At 39.0% G+C, this 23,465-nt stretch overlaps 1 protein-coding gene across 2 annotated transcripts in view; it reads right to left on the bottom strand.

Moving 5' to 3' along the window:
* Positions 1-23,465, bottom strand: part of NECAB1 (N-terminal EF-hand calcium binding protein 1) — a 192,502-nt gene that overhangs the window by 92,944 nt on the left and 76,093 nt on the right. For both annotated transcript variants that reach the window (XM_042924254.1, XM_042924253.1), the window contains exons 4-5: positions 17,997-18,022; positions 11,224-11,321 (exon numbers count right to left, since the gene is read on the bottom strand). In XM_042924254.1, the coding sequence (XP_042780188.1) occupies positions 11,224-11,321; positions 17,997-18,022 (124 nt within the window). The remainder of the gene's footprint in view (positions 1-11,223; positions 11,322-17,996; positions 18,023-23,465) is intronic.

Here is a 23,465-nt window from a genome sequence, read left to right as displayed (position 1 = left end):
TCCTTAATTTCTTTCAAATGTTCTTCACGTATTACACAAAGCTCTGGAAACATATTTGTTCATTTGCTTAAAACAAAGCTGAAAATAACCAGGGAAGCTAGAAGTCTCCAGACTTTGCTGATCAACAACTAAACTTTGAAGAGCTCAATCATTTCAAAGACCAAACTGGTCTAACACCATGGCACCAGTGTGGCATGATACAACTTAGAATTGTTTATTTGCAACATATTCCATATGGGAACACATAAACCTTAAATAAAAATTTTCAAATGAGAATTTGGCTTAAATCTAACTTTATGATATTAATAAATCAACTAACCACTTTGTGACTCAGTTTCCACATTTTTAAAAGAGAGACAGAGACAGTGTGAGTGGGGGAGGGGCAGAGAGAAAGAGAGGGAGAGAGAATCCCAAACAGGCTCCCCATTGTCAGTGCAGAGCTCGATGCAGGGCTTGAACCCACCAACTGTGAGATCATGACCTGAGCTGAAACCAAGAGTCAGACGCTTGACCAACTGAGCCGCCCAGGCGTCCCCCAAAATTGTGATTTTTAACAAGTGAAAAGAACATGGAGCCCAGGGGGCCCAGTTGCTAAATATAAGGAAACAGGGTTAGAGAAGAGATGGGAGGGTTGAAATGAAGGAGTCTACAGACCCCAAAGACAGATTTAAGAAGGGAATGACTGAAACCCAATGATGCTAGGACTCATCTATATTGTTCCTTAAAATAATTGAAGATGTATTGTAGAATGTACTTGTTTGAAAACAGCTTCCAGGTGAAAACTACAAACTTTGTATACATTTTAATTTTGGACATTTTCCCAGCTTCACTCATCAAGGTGAAGTAATTATTCACACCCTAAGTAATTCTTTTAAGAACATCATTCTTCACTTTAGCTTATGATCATTTCCTTTTGAAGTCTTACCAGTAAGGCTTAAGGGAATCTGGAATTCCATTTATGTTTATATAAATAGCACAAGATGAATTTTAACTTCCGCATCAGAATTCTACATTTTCTTTGAGATTCCAAGCACACCACATGCTAATGATGTAGGTTAGCTTATCACCCCATTGTAGAAAGAAAAATGAATAGACAAACCCACTATTTTTTTGTGAAATCCCAAAGCCAGACAGGGAGTTCTGCTTTTACCTACATTCAAGGCTTGCAAATAACCATTTGGAATTTGACCTATGGTGTTTATTCTGAAAAATAATCCAGGTAACCCTTGAGGACCTATATAGAAAAGCTTGGGTTAAGGGAAGAGGAGAAGGGGAAATAACAGTGACAGACTGTATCTGTCCCGAGTCACCTCCTGGGGTTTAAGTTAAGCAGCTGGAATCCATTTTATCCATTCTCTGACACAGCAGACAGATATACTCACAAATGGCTTGCATTTCACTTTTCATAAAAGCCTAGAACAGTCAGCCCTCCCTACTGAGACAGGACTTTTCATCTGGGTAAAAATATAGAGAGATTCTCAAAAAGAAATGCTGAATTTCTCACTCAGAAGGGTTCATTGTGCTAGACAGCATGGAGAAGATGTCAGTGCAACAGTGGCTTGAAAAAACTGTCAAACTCCTGCATTTCACTCATTTTTGAGCCATCACATGAAGAACCTTTCCTAATTTTATTTTGGATCATTTAAAAAAATCTTTTTGTCCTTGATTAGGCAACATGATTATACAGATTAAATGCATTTTCAAGAGTCTGTGCTAAGAAATAGGCTTTGTACCAAAGAGACCAAAATAGAACAGGTTGATCTTCATTTAAATCCCACAAAGCCTCACTGTATTAATACAAAGAACATGATTTTAATATAATGTGTGAGAAAATAAAAATTATGTGCTTGCTTTTTCTTCCTATTAAAGGATATCTGAATACTTCTTAGATGGACTTAGGAGCAATTTTTCTTTCAGGAGCAAAATTACTTGGCTTTTAGAGCAGAATGAGTATCAATATAAGTCACTTTATTTAAGCAATCAACAAAGTTTTACTGACTACATTTTGTCAGGCTCTGTGTCAGGCTCTGGATATTCAAAAGAGACACTGTCCTTCTCCCTCCTTACAAACAACAAAAATCTAAACAAAATACAGAAGTGCCTGGGTGGCTCAGTCGGTTAAGTGTCCAACTTCAGATCCCTTGGTTCATGAGGTTGAGCCCCACATCAGGCTCTGTGCTGACAGCTCAGAGCTTGGAGCCTGGTTCAGATTCTGTGTCTCCCTCTCAAGCATTCTCGCCACTCAAGCGCGCTCTCTCTCTCTCTCTCTCTCTCTCTCTCTCTCTCTCAGATAAATAAACATTAAAAAACCAAAACAAAATACAGGGGTGCCTCGGTGGCTCAGGTGGTTAAATGTCCGACTCTTGATTTTGGCTCAGGTCATGATCTCACAGTTCATGAGACAGAGCCCCACATTGGGCTCTGTGCAGACAGCTGGAACATGCTTGGGATTCTCTCTCTCTCCCTCTCTCTCTCTGGCCCTACCCCACCCTTTCTCTCTCTCAAAGTAAATAAATAAACATTTAAAAAAAACAAAAATAAAATACATAGTTACTCATTCTGATTATTGCCAGAGAAGGATAGGAGATACTCAGAGACAACCTCTTTTACATAAGGTGGTCAGAGAAGATTTCTCTGAGGACATTTAATACTCTGAGGTATTAAAGATGAGGCCTAACGAACAAGGAGAGAAGTCAGCCACACCAAGCAGAGGTTTGAAACAATTACCATTTCTGGAGGGAAGGTCCTAAGGAGTAAAATCTTACACAGTTTCCAAATACTCCTTAACAGATCAAAGGAAAACGTATTCAGATTCCATTTGTTTTCTCTTTCTAGAATTTGTTATTTGGATTATAGGACATCTTAGGCTGATGCTCCAATTTTCGTATACTTTCTTTTTTGCTTTACTTTTTGCAAGACTTTCTAAACTTTATTTTCCAGAATTCTGGAAGTCTTTATTTGTGCTCTTATTCTAATTTCAAACAGCTTTTGATTCATGGACACAATATCTTCTCTTCTCCTTCTGAGGGGGCTGAGGAGACTGGGAGTTTTCATCTTCCTGCATAGTCAGTCCCCTGTATTGCTTTGTTCATTCATTCCTCCCTCCCTCCCTCCTTTTTGGTTTGTCTTGATCTCTGCCTCTCCCGTAAGAAATTTGGGGATACGTGGCTGACTGTACATCTTTAATGATGGGTTGCAGACAAGCCTTTAGGATTTAAGGGGAGAAGAGGGAGATGAGGTTGAGCTCTATCTACCATGCGACAGACTTTAGGTGCTTCCTATTGTACCAGTTGGCTTTCTCAGAGACAACGTCTTAGGTCTGCCTGCAGGATGCCAACCCTCTGGGAGTTAAATGAAGGAAGAAAGCTGGAGGTCCTTTCATTTAGAATGTAAGTTTCTACTTAATCCTCCAACTATGGAGACAAGGCAGAGATCCTCCCCTTGAACCCTTAAAGAGAACAAGTCTAGGTTTTCTACCTGGGTGGATCAAAAGGCAGTTGCCCAGCTCCACAGAGAAGAGCGGGGAATCACAAGATTTCCACCAGGTTACTCTGCTTTAGCCCCACCATTCCCTGCCATTTCCGGTGCCAATGAGTGCCACTAGATCCCCGCGCCTTTCTGCTTTCCCACTACAAGTCAAGCCATGAAATGTCTCAGGTCTGCTGCCAGCAGCCACTTGCTCATCTGCTTTTCAGTTTCCAACTTTTGTTACTACAAACTTCCCCCTTAAAAAATCTCATTTTACTTTTCTTTGGGGGCTTTGGGAACAAGTGGAGTTCAAGGACATACATATAAATCTACTGGCTTTCTCCAAAAATTCCGCATTAGCTTTAAACATTCTCATTTCGAGGGATTGGTCGGGAAGATGGTGGCGTAGGAGGACGCTGGGCTCACCGCGCGTCCTGCTGATCACTTGGATTCCACCTACACCTGCCTAAGTAAGCCAGAAAACCACCAGAAGACTAGCAGAATGGATTCTCCGGAGCCAAGTGCAGATGAGAGGCCCACAGAAGAGGGTAGGAAGGGCAGAGAGGCGGTGCGTGCTGCACGGACTGGCGGGAGGGAACTGGGGCGGAGGGGCGGCCCGCCGGCCAATCAGAGCCCCCGAGTCTGGCTGGCAAAAGCGGAGGGGCCGGACGGAGTGTGTTCCGACAGCAAGAGGGACTTGACATCTGGAAGGTTATAAGCTAACAGCTCTGCTCAGAGAACGGGAGGGCTGGAGGACAATGGGAGGGAGAGTTGTTGAGCCCTGGACGACAGAGCTCAGCTTGGCGGGGAACAAAGGCGCTTGCCAGCGCCATCTCCCTCGCCCATCCCCCAGACAAAATCCCAAAGGGAACCAGTTCCTGCCAGGGAACTTGCTTGCTCCGCGCAAACACCCAATGCTGTGCTTCTGCGGATCCATCCCTCAGAGGGGTCTGACTCCCTCCCGGTGCTGCAGGGGCCCTCCCGAAGCGGATCTCCTAAGGAAAAGTGAGCTGAGCCTGCCCCCCCCACCCCCACCCCATGCACCTTGCCGATCCACCCCGGCTAATACGCCAGATCCCCAGCACCACAGGCTGGCAGTGTGCAAGCAGCCCAGACGGGCCACGCCACCCCACAGTGAATCCCGCCCCTAGGAGAGGGGAAGAGAAGGCACACACCACTCTGACTGTGGCCCCAGCGGTGGGCTGGGGGCAGACATCAGGTCTGACTGCGGCCCCGCCCACCAACGCAAGTTATTCAAGACAGCACAGGGGAAGTGCTCCGCAGTCCCCCACCACTCCAGGGACTATCCAAAATGACGAAACGGAAGAATTCCCTTCAGAAAAACGTCCAGGAAATAACAACAGGTAACGAACTGATCAAAAATGATTTAAACAATATAACAGAAAGTGAATTTAGAATAATAGTCATAAAATTAATCTCTGGGCTTGAAAACAGTATAGAGGACAGCAGAGAATCTATTGCTACAGAGATCAAGGGACTCAGGAATAGCCAGGAGGAGCTAAAAAAATGCTATCAATGAACTGCAAAATAAAATGGAGACAACTATGGCTCGGATTGAAGAGGCAGAGGAGAGAATAGGTGAACTAGAAGATAAAATTATAGAAAAGGAAGAAGCAGAGAAAAAGAGAGATAAAAAAATCCAGGAGTATGAGGGGAAAATTAGAGAACTAAGTGATGCACTAAAGAGAAATAATTACACATAATTGGTATTCCAGAGGAGGAAGAGAGAGGGAAAGGTGCTGAAGGTGTACTTGAAATCATAGCTGAGAACTTCCCAGATCTGGGGAAGGAAAAAGGCATTGAAATCCAAGAGGCACAGAGAACTCCCTTCAGATGTAACTTGAATCGATCTTCTGCACGAGATATCATAGTCAAACTGGCAAAATACAAGGATAAAGAGAAAATTCTGAAAGCAGCTAGGGATAAACGCGTTCTAACATATAAAGGGAGACCTATAAGACTCATGATGGATCTCTCTACTGAAACTTGGCAGGCCAGAAAGAAATGGCAGGAGATCTTCAATGTGATGAACGGAAAAAATATGCAGCTGAGAATCCTTTATCCAGCAAGTCTGTCATTTAGAATAGAAGGAGAGGTAAAGGTCTTCCCAAACAAACAAAAACTGAAGGAATTCGTCACCACTAAACCAGCCCTACAAGAGTTCCTAAGGGGGATCCTGTGAGACAACGTACCAGAGACATCGCTACAAGCATGAAACCTACAGACATCACAATGACTCTAAACCTGTATCTTTCTATAATAACACTGAACGTAAATGGACTAAATGTGCCAACCAAAAGACATAGGTATCAGAATGGATTAAAAAACAAGACCCATCTGTTTGCTGTCTACAAGAGATTCATTTTAGACCTGAGGACACCTTCAGATTGAAAGTGAGGGGATGGAGAACTATCTATCATGCTACTGGAAGTCAAAAGAAAGCTGGAGTAGCCATACTTTTATCAGACAAACTAGACTTTAAACTAAAGGTTGTAACAAGAGATGAACAAGGGCATTATATAATAATTACAGGGTCTATCCATGAGGAAGAGCTAACAATTATAAATGTCTATGCGCCGAATACGGGAGCCCCCAAATATATAAAACAATCACTCACAAACATAAGCAACCTTATTGATAAGAATGTGGTAATTGCAGGGGACTTTAACACTCCACTTACAGAAATGGATAGATCATCTAGACACACGGTCAATAAAGAAACAAGGGCCCTGAATGATACATTGGATCAGATGGACTTGACAGACATATTTAGAACTCTGCATCCCAAAGCAACAGAATATACTTTCTTCTTGAGTGCACATGGAACCTTCTCCAAGATAGATCACATACTGGGTCACAAAACAGCCCTTCATAAGTATACAAGAATTGAAATTATACCATGCATACTTTCAGACCACAATGCTATGAAGCTTGAAATCAACCACAGGAAAAAGTCTGGAAAACCTCCAAAACCATGGAGGTTAAAGAACACCCTATTAAAGAATGAATGGGTCAACCAGGCAATTAGAGAAGAAATTAAAAAATATATGGAAACAAACAAAAATGAAAATACAACAATCCAAACACTTTGGCATGCATAGAAGGCAGTCCTGAGAGGAAAATACATTGCAATCCAGGCCTATCTCAAGAAACAAGGAAAATCCCAAATACAAAACCTAACAACACACCTAAAGGAAATAGAAGCAGAACACCAAAGACAGCCTAAACCCAGCAGAAGAAGAGAAATAATAAAGATCAGAGCAGAAATAAACAATATAGAATCTAAAAAAATGGTAGAGCAGATCAACGAAACCAAGAGTTAGTTTTTTGAAAAAATAAACAAAATAAACCTCTAGCCAGGCTTCTCAAAAAGAAAAGGGAGTGACCCAAATAGGTAAAATCATGAATGAAAATGGAATTATTATAACCAATCCCTCAGAAATACAAGCAATTATCAGGGAATACTATGAAAAATTATATGCCAACAAACTGGACAACCTGGAAGAAAGAGACAAATTCCTAAACACCCACACACTTCCAAAACTCAATCAGGAGGAAATAGAAAGCTTGAACAGACCCATAACCAGCGAAGAAATTGAATCGGTTATCAAAAATCTCCCAACAAATAAGAGTCCAGGACCAGATGGCTTCCCTGGGGAATTCTACCAGACATTTAAAGTAGAGATAATACCTATCCTTCTCAAGCTTTTCCAAAAAATAGAAAGGGAAGGAAAACTTCCAGATTCATTCTATGAAGCCAGCATTACTTTGATTCCTAAACCAGACAGAGACCCAGTAAAAAAAGAGAACTACAGGCCAATGTCCCTGATGAATATGGATGCAAAAATTCTCAATAAGATACTAGCAAATCGAATTCAACAGCATATAAAAAGAATTATTCACCATGATCAAGTGGGATTCATTCCTGGGATGCAGGGCTGGTTCAACATTCACAAATCAATCAACGTGATACATCACATTAATAAAAGAAAAGATAAGAACCATATGATCCTGTCAATCGATGCAGAAAAGGCCTTTGACAAAATCCAGCAACCTTTCTTAATAAAAACCCTCGAGAAAGTCGGGATAGAAGGAACATACTTAAAGATCATAAAAGCCATTTATGAAAAGCCCACAGCTAACATCATCCTCAGTGGGGAAAACTGAGAGCTTTTTCCCTGAGATCAGGAACACGACAGGGATGTCCACTCTCACCGCTCTTGTTTAACATAGTGTTGGAAGTTCTAGCATCAGCAATCAGACAACAAAAGGAAATCAAAGGCATCAAATTGGCAAAGATGAAGTCAAGCTTTCACTTTTTGCAGATGACATGATATTATACATGGAAAATCTGATAGACTCCACCAAAAGTCTGCTAGAACTGATACATGAATTCAGCAAAGCTGCAGGATACAAAATCAATGTACAGAAATCAGTTGCATTCTTATACACTAACAATGAAGCAACAGAAAGACAAATAAAGAAACTGATCCCATTCACAATTGCACCAAGAAGCATAAAATATCTAGGGATAAATCTAACCAAAGATGTAAAAGATCTGTATGCTGAAAACTATAGAAAGCTTATGAAGGAAATTGAAGAAGATATAAAGAAATGGAAAAACATTCCATGCTCATGGATTGGAAGAATAAATATTGTCAAAATGTCAATACTACCCAAAGCTATCTACACATTCAATGCAATCCCAATCAAAATTGCACCAGCATTCTTCTCGAAGCTAGAACAAGCAATCCTAAAATTCATATGGAACCACAAAAGGCCCCGAATAGCCAAAGTAATTTTGAAGAAGACCAAAGGAGGAGGCATCACAATCCCAGACTTTAGCCTCTACTACAAAATTATAATCATCAAGACAGAATGGTATTGGCACAAAAACAGACACATAAACCAATGGAATAGAATAGATACCCCAGAACTAGACCCACAAATTTATGGCCAACTAATCTTTGACAAAGCAGGAAAGAACATCCAATGGAAAAAAGACAATCTCTTTAACAAATGGTGCTGGGAGAATAGGACAGCAACATGCAGAAAGTTGAAACTAGACCACTTTCTCACACCATTCACAAAAATAAACTCAAAATGGATAAAGGACCTGAATGTGAGACAGGAAACCATCAAAACCCTAGAGGAGAAAGCAGGAAAAGACCTCTTTGACCTTAGTCATAGCAATTTCTTACTTGACACATTCCCAAAGGCAAGGGAATTAAAGGCAAAAATGAACTACTGGGACCTCATGAAGATAAAAAGCTTCTGTACAGCAAAGGAAACAATCAACAAAACTAAAAGGCAACCAACGGAATAGGAAAAGATATTTGCAAATGACGTATCGGACAAAGGGCTAGTATCCAAAATCTATAAAGAGCTCACCAAACTCCACACTGGAAAAACAAATAATCCAGTGAAGAAATGAGCAGAAAACATGAACAGACACTTCTCTAAAGAAGACATCCAGATGGCCAACAGGCACATGAAAAGACGCTCAACGTCACTCCTCATCAGGGAAATACAAATCAAAACCACACTCAGATATCACCTCACGCCAGTCAGAGTGGCCAAAATGAACAAATCAGGAGACTATAGATGCTGGAGAGGATGTGGAGAAACAGGAACCCTCTTGCACTGTTGGTGGGAATGCAAATTGGTGCAGCCACTCTGGAAAACAGTGTGGAGGTTCCTCAGAAAATTAAAAATAGATCTACCCTATGACCCAGCAGTAGCACTACTAGGAATTTACCCAAGAGATACAGGAGTGCTGATGCATAGGGGCACTTGTACCCCAATGTTTATAGCAGCACTCTCAACAATAGCCAAATTATGGAAAGAGCCTAAATGTCCATCAACTGATGAATGGATAAAGAAATTGTGGTTTATATACACAATGGAGTACTACGTGGCAATGAGAAAGAATGAAATATGGCCCTTTGTAGCAACGTGGATGGAAATGGAGAGTGTGATGCTAGTGAAGAAAGCCATACAGAGAAAGACAGATACCATATGGTTTCACTCTTATGTGGATCCTGAGAAACTTAACAGAAACCCATGGGGGAGGGGAAGGAAAAAAGAAAAAAAAAAAAGAGGTTAGAACAGGAGAGAGCCAAAGCATAAGAGACTCTTAAAAACTGAGGACAAACTGAGGGCTGATGGGGGGTGGGAGGGAGGGGAGGGTGGGTGATGGGTATTGAGGAGGGCACCTGTTGGGATGAGCACTGAGTGTTGTATGGAAACCAATTTCACAATAAATTTTAAAAATAAATAAATAAATAAATAAATAAACAAACATTTAGAAAAAACATTCTCATTTCTTGTTATGTACCTCAAATGCCAGAATATCGTTTTTAATTTACCAACAGGAAATATAATTCTCATCTCTTGCCCCCTCCATAGCAGTCAACACTATCGACCAGTCTGTACTTCATTGGAATACCCTCCCCAACTTCTGGATGCCACAGTCTCCCAGATTCCGTCTCCTCTTTCTGCCCACTCCTTCTCATCCCAACTCATTCTCCTCCACCCACCCACCCACAAAAGTTGCAGTTCCTTAAAGCTCACTGTTAGGTCCTCTTCTTGTTTTACTGTATATTCTCTCCCCACATGATGTCACTCACGTTCTTTGTGCAAATGTTGACAATTCACAAACATATGTCCAGTCTAAACTTCACCTGTCAGATACAGATCTCTGTATCCGATGGTTTACTTGAATTTCCTTAGATGTCTCAAAGGGAGCTTAGATTCAACAGGTCTAAAATAGAACTCACGAGCTTACTTCCTCAAACCCGGTCTTCTTTCAGCAGTCTATGTGGTGCCACCACCAGGCACACCAGCGAAAAACTAGGATTCACGCTGGACATATCCTTCTCCCATTCCCCACATTCTATCCTCCTCCAAGTTTTATTGACAGGATCTCAAACATACGTACAATTATTTTCCCTTTCACCATATTGTCTGCCAATACCTTTAAACTACCAACATCTCTCGCCTGGGTTAGTGAACTAGCCTCCTCATTCATCTTCCTGATTCTGTTCCCCACCTTCTCCACCCTAATCCCAAGCTGAGTCTTATATGGGCTTTTCAAAAGACTGCATGAGTTTCCACATCTCTGCTTAAAATGTGGTTGATTTATTTACATCTAGGAGGCAGGTCTACATCCTTAGGTTCACCAACAAAATCATGAAAGCTACGGCCCCTCTCTGCTAAACCAGTTTCATCTCAAATCACGCCACTCTTGAGTTTTCTAGACTTTAATCTTACCGACCATCTTAATTTCCTTGAATGCCCTGTGCCTGCTCCATGCCGCTCCCAACACGGGGACTTTGTACATGCTGTTCCATGTGTCTCTTTCTCCTTTCCCTAGCTATAACTTCATCTGCAACTGCACAGGTGTCATTGCCTCCAGCATGAACCACATGTCCCATCTCGTGCTGCCCTCTGTTGTGCTATCTAACGATGGCTTGTTCACACACTCGTCTCCTTACCAGAGTAAGAGCTGCTTGCACAGCTCTTTGTATCCTTGTATCCTCAGCAAAAAGCACAGTATCTGGCACCTCACGTTTTGGAATGACTACAATAGGTCATTTAATAGCGAGAAAATAAGTTGTAGGTGGTAAAAATCAATACATACTTTTATGGTACATTAGGGAACAGGTGTGATTTTCCAAGAAAATGTTTTCAAAGAAGAGATTTTATAGAAAATAAGCACCAACATTTCCTTACTTTTTTCGTTTTGCCCATGGCCTTCAGGATGGAAAGATTTAGGTCTTCAAGTGCTGCTAGTACATTCTCATATTCACCCAAGTGCTGAGAAAAATATTCTAAAAGGAAGAATATTGAAAAAAGTTAATGTTTGCATTTAGGTATCCTAAAGAACAGCAAAATCAACTGATGATTAATTCCATAAATGAGCAAAACAAATTGCATGTTATAACTGAAAACTGGAAGGTTTTCAAAAGAGGCTAAGGTGTCAATATATTCATTTCAAAAAAAAAAAAACCCTAAACAGTTACAATTATCCTTGAAGAAATGCTTTTTCCTACAATAGGGAAAAAAATGAATCTGGATCTATGGGCAAGACTATCACAATAAAAACTATTCTCAACAGCATACATTACTATAGTAAGCATTAAGATATTAGTTTCAGAAAAAAAAATACATGACATTTTATCATCTCTCCTGGGAAACATTTAAGGAAGGTAAGCTCTCCTCATGGCTAAGAACTAATAAGGCTACAAAACACTAAGATGGCCCTCTTGGCATCTCTCATGTACTACTCCTGTCATAATTTATTTTTTCCACGATTTGGGTGGAGCAAAAGGTATATTTACCACATTTTCAGTAGGCAGAAATAAATAATACATTGGGTGTTACAATTAAGAGTATGGAATATAGACGGTTCCCAAACAAGGTGAAATAGAGGAGAGATACATGCAAAACCTCATCTTTACTTACAGAGATCTATGTATTTCTGAAATGAGAGATCTAGCTTGACCAAAACTCATAGAAAGTCATACGCTGAAAAGACCTAGAACTTTCAGTCACTAGAAAATCATTAGCCCTCACCATTCCTGTGAACTCATCATTGGATGAGCTGTAGTTTATTATTGCCTCTCCTTAGTGTGCCATAACTATTTGTGGAATCAAATAGAATGGCAAGCATAATCCACATAAAGCTATTTGAAATCACTGAGATAAATTTCAGCATGTCTTATGGAAACTTTAATTTATTTCATACTCCAGATGGAATTATTTGTTGACACTGATATTAATAACAAATTGGGAGTACCACTGAATGATTTATTAGTAAGTGTGCAGAACTCATCTGAGAAGAAAAATAAACACAGGTGAGCAATAAATCAATTCTAGATTATGGCTGTCAAACTATGGTTTGTGTACACATGGATTAAAAACACACAGCATGTTTTTGACAAAAAGAAAATGCATTCCTGATGATGTAGTTCTTAAAAAATGTGTGGTGTATATCATCTCATAGAAAGGTTCGTCCAGGAAGGGATTAGTTGGAAGATAAATAAGGAAGCAGATACTCCTTAAATACCTGGTTGACGGTAACATTTTAATTCTTGGCTAGGATATTGATTTTCTCTGAGTGGTGACCAACGTGTCTGACCTTGTCCATGCCATTATTTGCAATCAATGAATAAAACCGTTTATGAAGTAGGAAGCAATTAATGTGGCTACAGAAAATCAATTTAAAAAAATTATTATCAGAACAGAATCCACACTAAGTTGCAACAAGGAAAACGTGTAAAGAAAAATGGAAAGAAGTAAAGCTGTTAGCACATTTTTACTTATTTATATACAAAGACTCAAAAAAGATTGTAATGGGGATCTTAAATGTAAGCATGCAGAAATAGATTAAGTGGAAAATAGGATGTGGTGCTTAAAAATCAGGTTTAAGAAAAACAAAACAAGAAGGAACACCTCCTAAAATATTTTCATGAACAATATATCTGGCTTAACTGATGAAGGTCCCTGGAGAGAATATAAATGGTCTTTCCACTGTGAAATTAGATTTATGAAGGCACATGCTGATAAAACACATGGGAAGGTTTCTGAGCTGACACCTATCTAGCCTTCGTGCCTTCCTTCTTTTATTCATCCACTCATTCATCTCAATTATCAAAGCAGTTAGGGGGAAAAAAAATCACTCCCTAAGCAATACACTGGGACACAAAGAAAATAACTCTCAGAATAGAGAGAACTGCAGCACCTAAGCTCGGATAGGAGCTTAGGTGTAAGGGTTATTTTGAGGAGGTGCAGGTCAAAGTCACTCAGATTGTATTATAACTTAGTAAGGGGCACGTTCCAGGGCAAGTGGGGCTCTAATGAACTCAAAGTGGGAAGTCAGACGAAAGAGCCAGGACATTTAATACAGATAAAAGGAGAGAATCCCCAATCTCCACTTCATCATGGTGAGGTTTCATATAGTCATTCCAGGACTTAACATTTACTTAGTGCCTTGTTTAAGGAGCCTACAACCAGGTAGGGGAAATAAACATTCCAACAAATAACTGTTATACACATGATCATTGTGCCAGACAATGGTCCAAGAACCCAGAAAACTGTCCTTCAGAAATGGAGAGATAAACAGTTTTCCAGAGCAGCAAAACCAAAAGGAGTTCATCACCACTAGACCAGCCTTAGCAGAAATGTGAAAGGGACTGCTTTAAGCTGAAATGAAAGGGTACTAATTAATTATTAATGAGAATACATATGAAAGTGTAAATCTCACTGGTAACTGTAAACATATAGTAAAATCCAAAATAATCTAATGTAAAGGTGGTGGGTTAATCGATTATAAAGCTAGTATGAAGGTTAAAAGACAAAAGTATTCAAATAATAATTACAATAATTTACTAGAACCACAAAATTAAAATATGCAAATTGGGATATCTAAAGCATAAAAATTTTCATGGAGGTGAGCGAGTAAAATATGTAGAGCTTTAGAGCATGTTCAAACTTAAGTTGTTATTAAGTTAAAACAGACTGTTATAAATTGTTTTATGTAAGCCTCATGGTAACCACCTACACTAGGTGTACACACACACACACACACACACACACACACACACACACACCAAGAAAAAATTGAAATATACCACTACAGAAAAGTATCAAGTCACAAAGGAAGAAAGCAAGAGAAAAAGAAAGAGAGGAACTACAAAACAGTCAGGAAACAACCAATGATACATAAATAAGCATATATGTATAAATCCTTAGCTTAAATGTAAATGGACTAAATTCTCCAGTGAAAAGACAGAGTGGATGAATGGATTGAAAATCTTTTGTTGCCACCAAGAGACTTATTTCAGATATAAGGACACAGACTGAAAGCGAAGGGATAGAAAAAGATCTTACATGCAATTAGAAACCAAAAGAAAGCTGAAGTAGGTATACTTAGATCAGATAAAACAGACTTTAAGACAAAGATTATAAAAAGAGACAAAGAAGGTTATTATGTAACAGTAAAGGGCCAATCCACCAGAAGGATATTACATTTGTAAATATACAGGCACATAACACAGGAGCACATAAATATATAAAGCATATATTAACAGATCTAAAGAGAGAAATAGACAATACAATATAGTAAGAGACTTTAATATGCCACTTATATCGATAGACAGATCATCCAAACAGAGAAATCAATAAAGAAACAATGGCCTTAAATGACACATTCGACTAGATAGACCACACACACACACACACACACACACACACACACACACAGAACATTCCATCCAAAAGCAACAGAATACAAACTCTTCTCAAGTACACAATGAACATTCCCCAGGATAGATTAGATGTTAGGTCACAAAACAAGCCTTAATAAATTTAAGAAGACTGAAATCATATCAAGCATCTCATCTGACCACAATGATGTAAAACTAGAAATTACAAGATGAAAACTGGAAAATTCACAAATCTGTGGAGATTAAACAACTCTCTCTTGAACAACCATGAATCAAAGAAGAAAAAAGAGAACACAAAAAAAATAACTTGAGACAAATAACAGTGAAAATACAAGAATACCAAAACTTATGGGATGCAGCAAAAGCAGTTCTAAAAGGGAAGTTCATAGAGTTAAATGCTACCTACATCAAGAAACAAGAAAGATCTCAAATAATAATAATCTTTGCACCTCAAGGAATTGGAAAAAGAACAAATGAAACGCAAAGTAAGTAGAATGTAGATCTTAAAGGTCAGTCATGGGGGGTAATATACAAGGCAGTAACTGTAGTTAGTAATACTGTGTTACATATTTGAAAGTTGCTAAGCGAATACATCTTACAAGTTCTCATTACAAGACAAGAACTGTGTGTGGTGATGGATGTTGACTTATCTATCAAAGTATATTTGTCAATGTCAATGCAGGCATAAGAGTATCTGGAAGGATATGCTCCAAGCAGTTAGCAGTGGAGGTCACTATCAGGCAAAAGGAGAGACAGAGACAGAGAAAGAGACAGAGAGACACAGAGAGAGAGAAGGGGGGAGGCTGACATTTTGTCTTACATGCCAATGTAAGTCTGTATTGCTAAAATTTAAAAACCAGTTAGGTATTATTTTCATAACTAAAATAAAGCAATACTTTAACATATTTTGATTTCTAGGTCTATAATTTAGTTAACTAAGTAAAAGCAACAGAATGAAAGTTGTTAGATACCTGGACCTTTTAACTGGCTTCCCTGAAAGAGCACAGGAAATCTATTTTTCATGCCAATCAAATGTCATCCCTCCCATGCACCAGGGCAAATTTGCTCGGGATGTGAGTCGACAGATTTTACTTGCGTGTACTGAAGCATTTGGTTTTGATTAGAATCCAACTTAAATATTTACTTTATATTTACAAAATAACAAGACACGAAACTATACTCTGGAAATTAAAATGCATATTCTTGAGCAGAGAGGGGGAGGATTATAACACACAATTGGGACTGCAATCACTGGGTTTAAAAATACAGAGCAATTTGGTTGCATTAAAACCCCATATACTAGTTCCTTAACTATGGGGAAATTCATAACCAAAGCTTTTTCTAAGTACAGAGTAGGTTTCTAATCGAGTTCTATTATTATAGAAGACAAATTAAACTTTTTTTTGTAGCGGATTAAGTGAAGATACACAATTACACGGAGAGGATAATGTAATACTCTTTGATGACAATACATAAGCAACATAGCAAATAAGAGCCACTAAATGTCTTCATCTTAAAAGCCCTTTTAACAGTTTGCTTTCTCATGAGCCATGCCTAACTAAGCAAAGTTAAATAGACAACAAAAAGAATTAAGTGGATGATTTGAGGAAATCCTTATTTTGGCCTAACCTATCTAGAAATGGGTCTCCCAACCTCACAAAATTATTGACATAATCTTCTCTATTTCCCTACTCCATCTCTCCACTTCACTGGCAGGGACCATCTGCCCATGGATGAGAATGGATCACAACTTGACCTTGATCGTGATTGCTGTTCTTTAGAAAGCCTGGTGGCCAGGGTCCCCACGGGCCCTTTTGCCTCCTTGGCACAGTTTAATACCCATGTGTGGACAGATCATGGTTTGATTATGTGTAAAAGCATGTCAGGATTTCCTCCGTTTTTCTCTGTTAGTGTTTCATAACTAACAAAACATGAACTGCTTTAGTACCGAGATACCTTGCTTCTGCATAAACAGCTTGCTTTTCAGCTGGATTCTTCTCACGGAATACAAGATAGACACAATACAGGAACAGGAAATAGAGTTGTTTTTTTTTTTTTTTTAAGTTTTCTTTATTTTTGAGACAGAGAGAGACAGAGCATGAATGGGGGAGGGGCAGAGAGAGAGGGAGACACAGAATCGGAAGCAGGCTCCAGGCTCTGAGCCATCAGCCCAGAGCCTGACGTGGGGCTCGAACTCACGGACCGCGAGATCGTGACCTGAGCTGAAGTCGGACGCTTAACCGACTGAGCCACCCAGGCGCCCCGGAAATAGAGTTTTTTATGACCATTGGAAAATTTGAAAGCTCATGGTTGGTGATTATCATATTTGTGTTGTCCTGAGTTCTTTTCTTGAAAGCTTGTATTCTGATATATTGTCTTGGCATATCCTCACTTGGTGTCGCTCTACCATTTTTGATGAAATGGAAGATAACCACTCTTGAATATTGTAAAATGGACTACGTGATGATTTGGTAAACTTCAAATTTATAAGGATTATAAGATATTCAGGAAGTGTTTATGACTTCAATTAAGAGTTTCAAAGAATATCATCTATAAAATTATTTCTAAGAAGCCTAGACAATAAACTCAAACTTGGACAAGGTGTTATATATTTATCTTAAAACACAAAGCTTAAAACCTTCCAGTGTTCAGAGAAAAATGGCTGTTTCACACTGAATAGTCTCACAGTGCTCCACAATTTACTCAAAACAAAAGATAAATCTCAGAAATATTTGCCTTCCCACAGTCCTAGCCTTTGACTTTTGTTTCCAACCACAAAGATGAAGAAAATAATAGAAGAGGCTATTAAATCAAGAATCTGTAGAAATTCCTCTCTCCATTGAAACTTGTTTTGCAAGTGACATTTAAAACTCCAAAACTGTTTAGGCAGGTATGGGACAGAGTTTTTTTACATGTCAAGGGGGGTCAGTCTTGCAATCTATTTGAAAAGAATAATGAAGTTGTATTAAACACCAATTTAAAAATATATTCAAACTAGTGGAGAGTTTTCTACTATGAAACTAATTGTACCAAATGCAAACAAAATAACTCTCCTCCATGCACAAATTGAGTCCCAACTCTTTCTGCAATGAAAAACATGCTTGAGTAAAACTCAGTTAAGATAAATCCTTTGAGATCTCAATTATCTTTTATATTCCCAAATTCCTAATCTAGGACATTAATTTTAGGGTATATAGAAATTTATATAAGATGGCGTTCTTTTTCATTCTAAAGCAAGTAGTGAGTTTGACTGCCTCCCCCTCCCCCAACACAACTTACCACATAGTTCTTCTGTGTCGAGATTGCTGAAAAGAAAAAAAAAATAGTTACTTTGGTAATATTTAAGTTTTTAAATAGTTCAGTACAGTTATTCCCCAATTTAGGTTACAATAATAATAGAGGATATGTAGTTATGGTATTTTTCATGTAAATTCTACGCTGTTTACTCAATTATGTTAACAATGATTATATCAGATTCTGTGAACAAATAATTGTTGGCGTTTGTGTTTTCCCCAGTATCATGCTGGGGAATACTGCATACTGGCTGAAGAATTAGAGGCTCTGGAGCCAGAATGCCTGAGTCAAATCCTGACTCGACCATTTACCACCCTGGGACCCTGAGTACTTTGCATCCCTGGGTCTCGGTTCCTCAACCACAAGGTGGGGATAATAACTTCTGTTTCATATGAATGCAATAGGATGTGAATGGGTTAATAAATACAAAGCAGTTAAAAGAGTGGCACAAAATAAGCACTTAATAAATGTTAGCTATCATGATTTCGGACTTGGTAGAACTACTAGAACTTCCATTATCAGAATTCCATCTTTGAGGGAAGTTTGACTCAATGTCTTCTTGGAATGATTTCTAAAACATAATGAAGAGTTACACGGCTTAATATTTACATGTAAACAACAGATGCCTTTTACGAATGTAACTACGGAACAGCAGATGAAATGTTAGTAGATATAATACATTCCCATCAGAATAGTGTCTTGACCGAGGAAGGCTTGGTAAAGGAATGCAAGAATGGTCGAAAATCAGGCAATAAATAAATACAACACTACGTTGTAACTTAAAGGAGAAAACTCATATTAACTACTAGATGAGACATTAATAAAATTTTAATTTTAGAAAGTTCATTTAAAATTTTTTTGAAGTTTATTTATTTTGAGAGAGAGAGAGAGGGAGGGGCAGAGAGAGAGAGAGAGAGAGAGAGAGAGAATCCCAAGCAGGCTCTGCACTGTCAGCGCAGAGCCTGATGTGGGGCTCAAACTCACGAACCTGTGAGATCATGACCTGAGCCGAAATCAACGGTTGGATGCTTAACCAACTGAGTCACGCAGGCACCCCATTAATTTTAGCGGGTTTAAATGAAATTGAAATAAAAGTAAACCTCTTAAAGATTAGAAAGACTTACTAAGAGTCAGCTGCAAGCACCAATTGACTGAAAACCTTGTACTTCATACAACCGCCACAGGTCAAAGTTCAATGTAAATAACCATCATAATCCAGTTATCGTCTACACAGCAGTCAGGGTTGCTGGGCACTGGGTCATTTTACCAGTCCTGTTGCTAATCGTAGTGTGAGTTTAAATTCAGGATTCTATCCCCAGACATTGAGTATTTGATCTTGGATAAAGGGCATCCCCTTCCTTAAGCAGATCTCTTTGTAAAGCTGTATGTGCCACCAGGCAGAACATGTAAAGTCTTCTGCGGAAGTTTTGGGGTAGGTTTCTGTTCATTCATTTATCCCACGGGCTTTCACCGCTACACGCCATGCATTGTTCTGTCATAATCAACCAGGTGGCAACAGATCCTGAGAAGAGTATGACCAGTCACTAGTCTCTAGCAACTGGATAGACTTAAACTCATAGAGTAAATAACTAAAATGCAATTAAATTGCTGCTATGGGGGAAGTGGCTGACTGCAAGGTCAGCAGTGACTCCAGAAGATAAAATTTTGAGTTTAAAGAGGAGTAGAAAAGGCAGACAAAGGAAGACCATTCCAGTGAGAAGAAACACTATTTGCAATAACAACTACAAATGCGAGGAGTAGTTCCTGTGGCTGCAACATAGGCCATTAACGAAGAATGGGACCAAACAATGAAAAGCCTCCTGTGATAACCTAGTAGTCTTCTTGGTTCTCTTGACAATTTGGAATCACAGAGGATTTTAAAGAAGGTGAGTAACATCATCAGACTTATACTTTAGGAAGGTCACTGACAGACGGGTTGAGATTCGATAAAAAGAGGGCGAAAAGAGGCCAAGAGACCAATGTGGACATTGTTACTAGACTCTGGGCCAGCTGATCCCAGATTGGAAGGTAGAACCCAAGGGGTGTGCAAGGCCATCCGCTGGAGGCAAGAAGATATACTTCAACTTTATACACACACACATACACACACACTTTTAAAACTTTTTATTTTGAAATAATTTCAAAATCTACAAAACAAGTGCCCTTCACCTAACCCCTCCCCCAGTTGTCAATATTTTATTTCATTTGTCTTACCACCTTCTTTATTTTCTCTGTATATGTCTTTTCAAACCATTTGATTGTATGTTGCAGATATGATATCCCTTTACCTCTAAGTACATCAGTGTATATTTTCTATAAACAAGGAAGAAACTTACATACAAGTGAAATTAATATCCATTCAACGCCATTATCAAATCCAGCAGTTCTCAAATATTTGTATTTGTATTTAACTTTATGCCTTTTCATTTCTTTTTGTGTAACTTTATAGTGTATTAATATTCATACAGTGGTGCACACATAGGATTTGTAAGTCTTTATATGGATTTCGAGGCAAAAAGCAGTACCTGATATGGGAGCTTGGAGGAGGGGGCAAAAAGAATAGACAGATGTGAAGAAATTTGAGGGAAAACCATCAAAACTTGGAATCCTGTTGGATTCAGAATTAGATCACTTAGAAATTTTTAGTATCATTTCAAACATTTTGTTCATTAAAACACAGGTCATTTCCTAACCTTACTGTTTTCACAGAACTTCAGACTTAAAAAGGACATTAAAGGTCACTTTTGTTTTTGTATTTTCTTCAGAATGGTTCACAGGTTCATAATGAGATTTCTTTTTCATTTCAAAGGAATAAACAGCTCAATCCATTATGAAAATTAAATTATGTGGACTATATCCTAAAACATAGTAGTTCAGAGTAATTTGCATGACATTAGCTGCACTTGTTCCTTAATAAAAGGCTATGTTCCTAAAGTACTATAGTGCTCCTCTCCTCAAACATTCTTTAGCTCTTTCTGTGCTATGTTGTTTGTAGTAGGTAATAAAGCACAGTTCTTTTTTCTTTTTCAATTTTATTTATTTTGAGAGAGACAGAGTGCGAGCCAGGGAGGGGCAGAGAGAGAGGGAGAAGCTTAAGCAGGCTCCACAATGTCAGCATATGGCCCCACGCAGGCTCGAACTCACGAACTGAACCATGAGATCATGACCCGAGCCAAAATTAAGAGTTGGATGCTCAACGGACTGAGCCACCCAGGTGCCGCCGGTTCTTTTTTTATAGTAGACTTACCTGTGTGAATTCTATAGGATTGATTTCTTACAGGATACCTCCAGCCTGTAGTCACGTGGGATTGTAAAGGAATATTAAGCCATAGATGAGCCCAGAGGATATCCGATAGCATGGGATATTGTTCGGTTTCTTTTCATGTTTGTAGCAAGAAAACCTATACTCTTTTAGCTATGCCATTTTTTTTTAAAGAAAGCTAAATGGAAAGAATAAATGCTAGTTACATTGTAAACATTCTTACTGAAACAGAATCAGAGGGGGTGTTACTATCAGAATGCATTCTCAGCTAGATGCCAAAGAGGGGTAAAGAACAAACATATTCATTGCAGCCTGACTGACAACTGTGGGGGGAAAATTGAAACTAAATGTTCATTAGCTGAATAAGTAAACTGCATATCATTATATAATCATTAAAATGTATCCACAGAGTTGTCAATAGCTTGAAAAATGCTTAAGTTTAGAAGTTACGTAAAAATGTGAAGCCAGATATAAATGGTATGTATATATAGAACCAAAAAATGTGACTTGGGAAGAAGTGAGGAACCCATATCAACAGCAGATCACATTGCTTCTGGATGCTAGGACTTTGGGTGGGTTTGCTTTTTCCTTCTTTATAGCTTTTGAAACCTTTGTTTTTCTTATCATTACAAGGTTTCATTTATACTGGAAAAAGTGTACTTCATGATTAAAAGCAAACTGAAGCAGGAAAAGATGTTAAGCATAAAAGGCAAGGTTCATATCATTCTGTTCACATGACTTGACTTGTGAATCCATTTAGTATAAATTACAATATACCTGTCTGTTTGGATTTGCCACTCAATTTTGCAAAAGCACCCCTCAGAAACTCCAAGAACAGCAAGGACAAGATACACTGCACACCATTCATTTACAAGTCTTGGGGACAGCTGAAGTTGTTTTGATTTGATCTTCTGTGTTGGGCACTCTAAGTTCAGATGAACTAAACTGCTTTCCTGAGGAGTGTGTTTACTGTCAAGAAAAGAGAAAATATTTGGGAAGTCCAGACTGATTTCTACTTGAGAATTCAGAATCTTTCTAATAGAACCTTTTACACGCCAGCTCTCAATTCTAGGATCCACCTCAAAATAGTCTTGGCTTCATGTTAACATTCTTAGTCATCTCTGAAGTATTTTCTAACAGAGTTGGCTGCCTTTGCTGTATAAATAAGTGACTCTCTTACTGAAAAACCACCATTCTGAACTCCTTCTTTGCTTCTGATTATATTCAAGATTTTTAGCTTCTTCCTCAAAATTAATACACTGTGGATCTTAGCAGGAATCTTTAAAGTCTAAGTTCCAGCTCACCTTTTACTGACCTTCCAGTGCATCCCTCAGCCGCCTGAATATCACCAGTGTAAACAGGTTTCTTCTTCAGTGGGCAAAACAGTTTGCTAAACACTGCTAAGCTTCCTAATAACCTGAAGGAGTTAACACTGGCCTCCAAAGAGGTTTACTTCTAGACAGTATTTGAGGCAAGGAGAATATGACTCAATGAGCAATGCACTTAGCTCCTCCCTGATGGGAGCACTGTAGTGATACCCACTTGGGTTTATTGGCAGACTAGCAGGCTGGCTACGTCACAAATATGCTCAGCCATCACAGTGTTCATTTTACAGAAGAATATCACGATCTTCCAGTTCACTAAGAATAATCCGAGCAGAATATCTTTCTGTTAGCATCAGAGCAACTGTGTTCAGCTAGTTCTGACTCACCAAGCAAAACAGCATTAAGGAAAATCAACAGAAGCAGTATCGGAAGATCCGAATGATAAAGGACCTGACCTTGCAAATGTTGGGATAGATTGTAATTCCATGATGTGTATATGTACTTGATCACACAAGAATCCCCGCCCCACCAGAGGGACAGGGCAGATTGTGAGAGAGACTGGAGCCTAGAATGGGATGTGCCTCCTGGGGGAGATCAGGTGCTACAGACACAAACTGAACTGAGGTGAGCGCTCTCAGCTGAGAGACATCCATCTGGAGGACAAGAGAGACAGAACGGGGGCCAAAGGGATTTTAGGAGCAGATTCTATTCAGATATCCTCATAGGTGGGTTGGGGGGGGGGCAAGTTACTTTAGTCACCAGACCCCTGACCCAAGAACTGAATATGAGGGCCCAGCATGAATGCAGGTCCTTGCTTATAAAAGAACAGCAATACCACAAGGGTTATCAAATAGGGGCTTGGGCCGT

Source organism: Panthera leo, chromosome F2 (genome assembly GCF_018350215.1).
Source record: "Panthera leo isolate Ple1 chromosome F2, P.leo_Ple1_pat1.1, whole genome shotgun sequence".
Taxonomy (NCBI): Eukaryota; Metazoa; Chordata; class Mammalia; order Carnivora; family Felidae; genus Panthera; species Panthera leo.
This window is presented reverse-complemented; position numbering and strand designations above follow the sequence as displayed.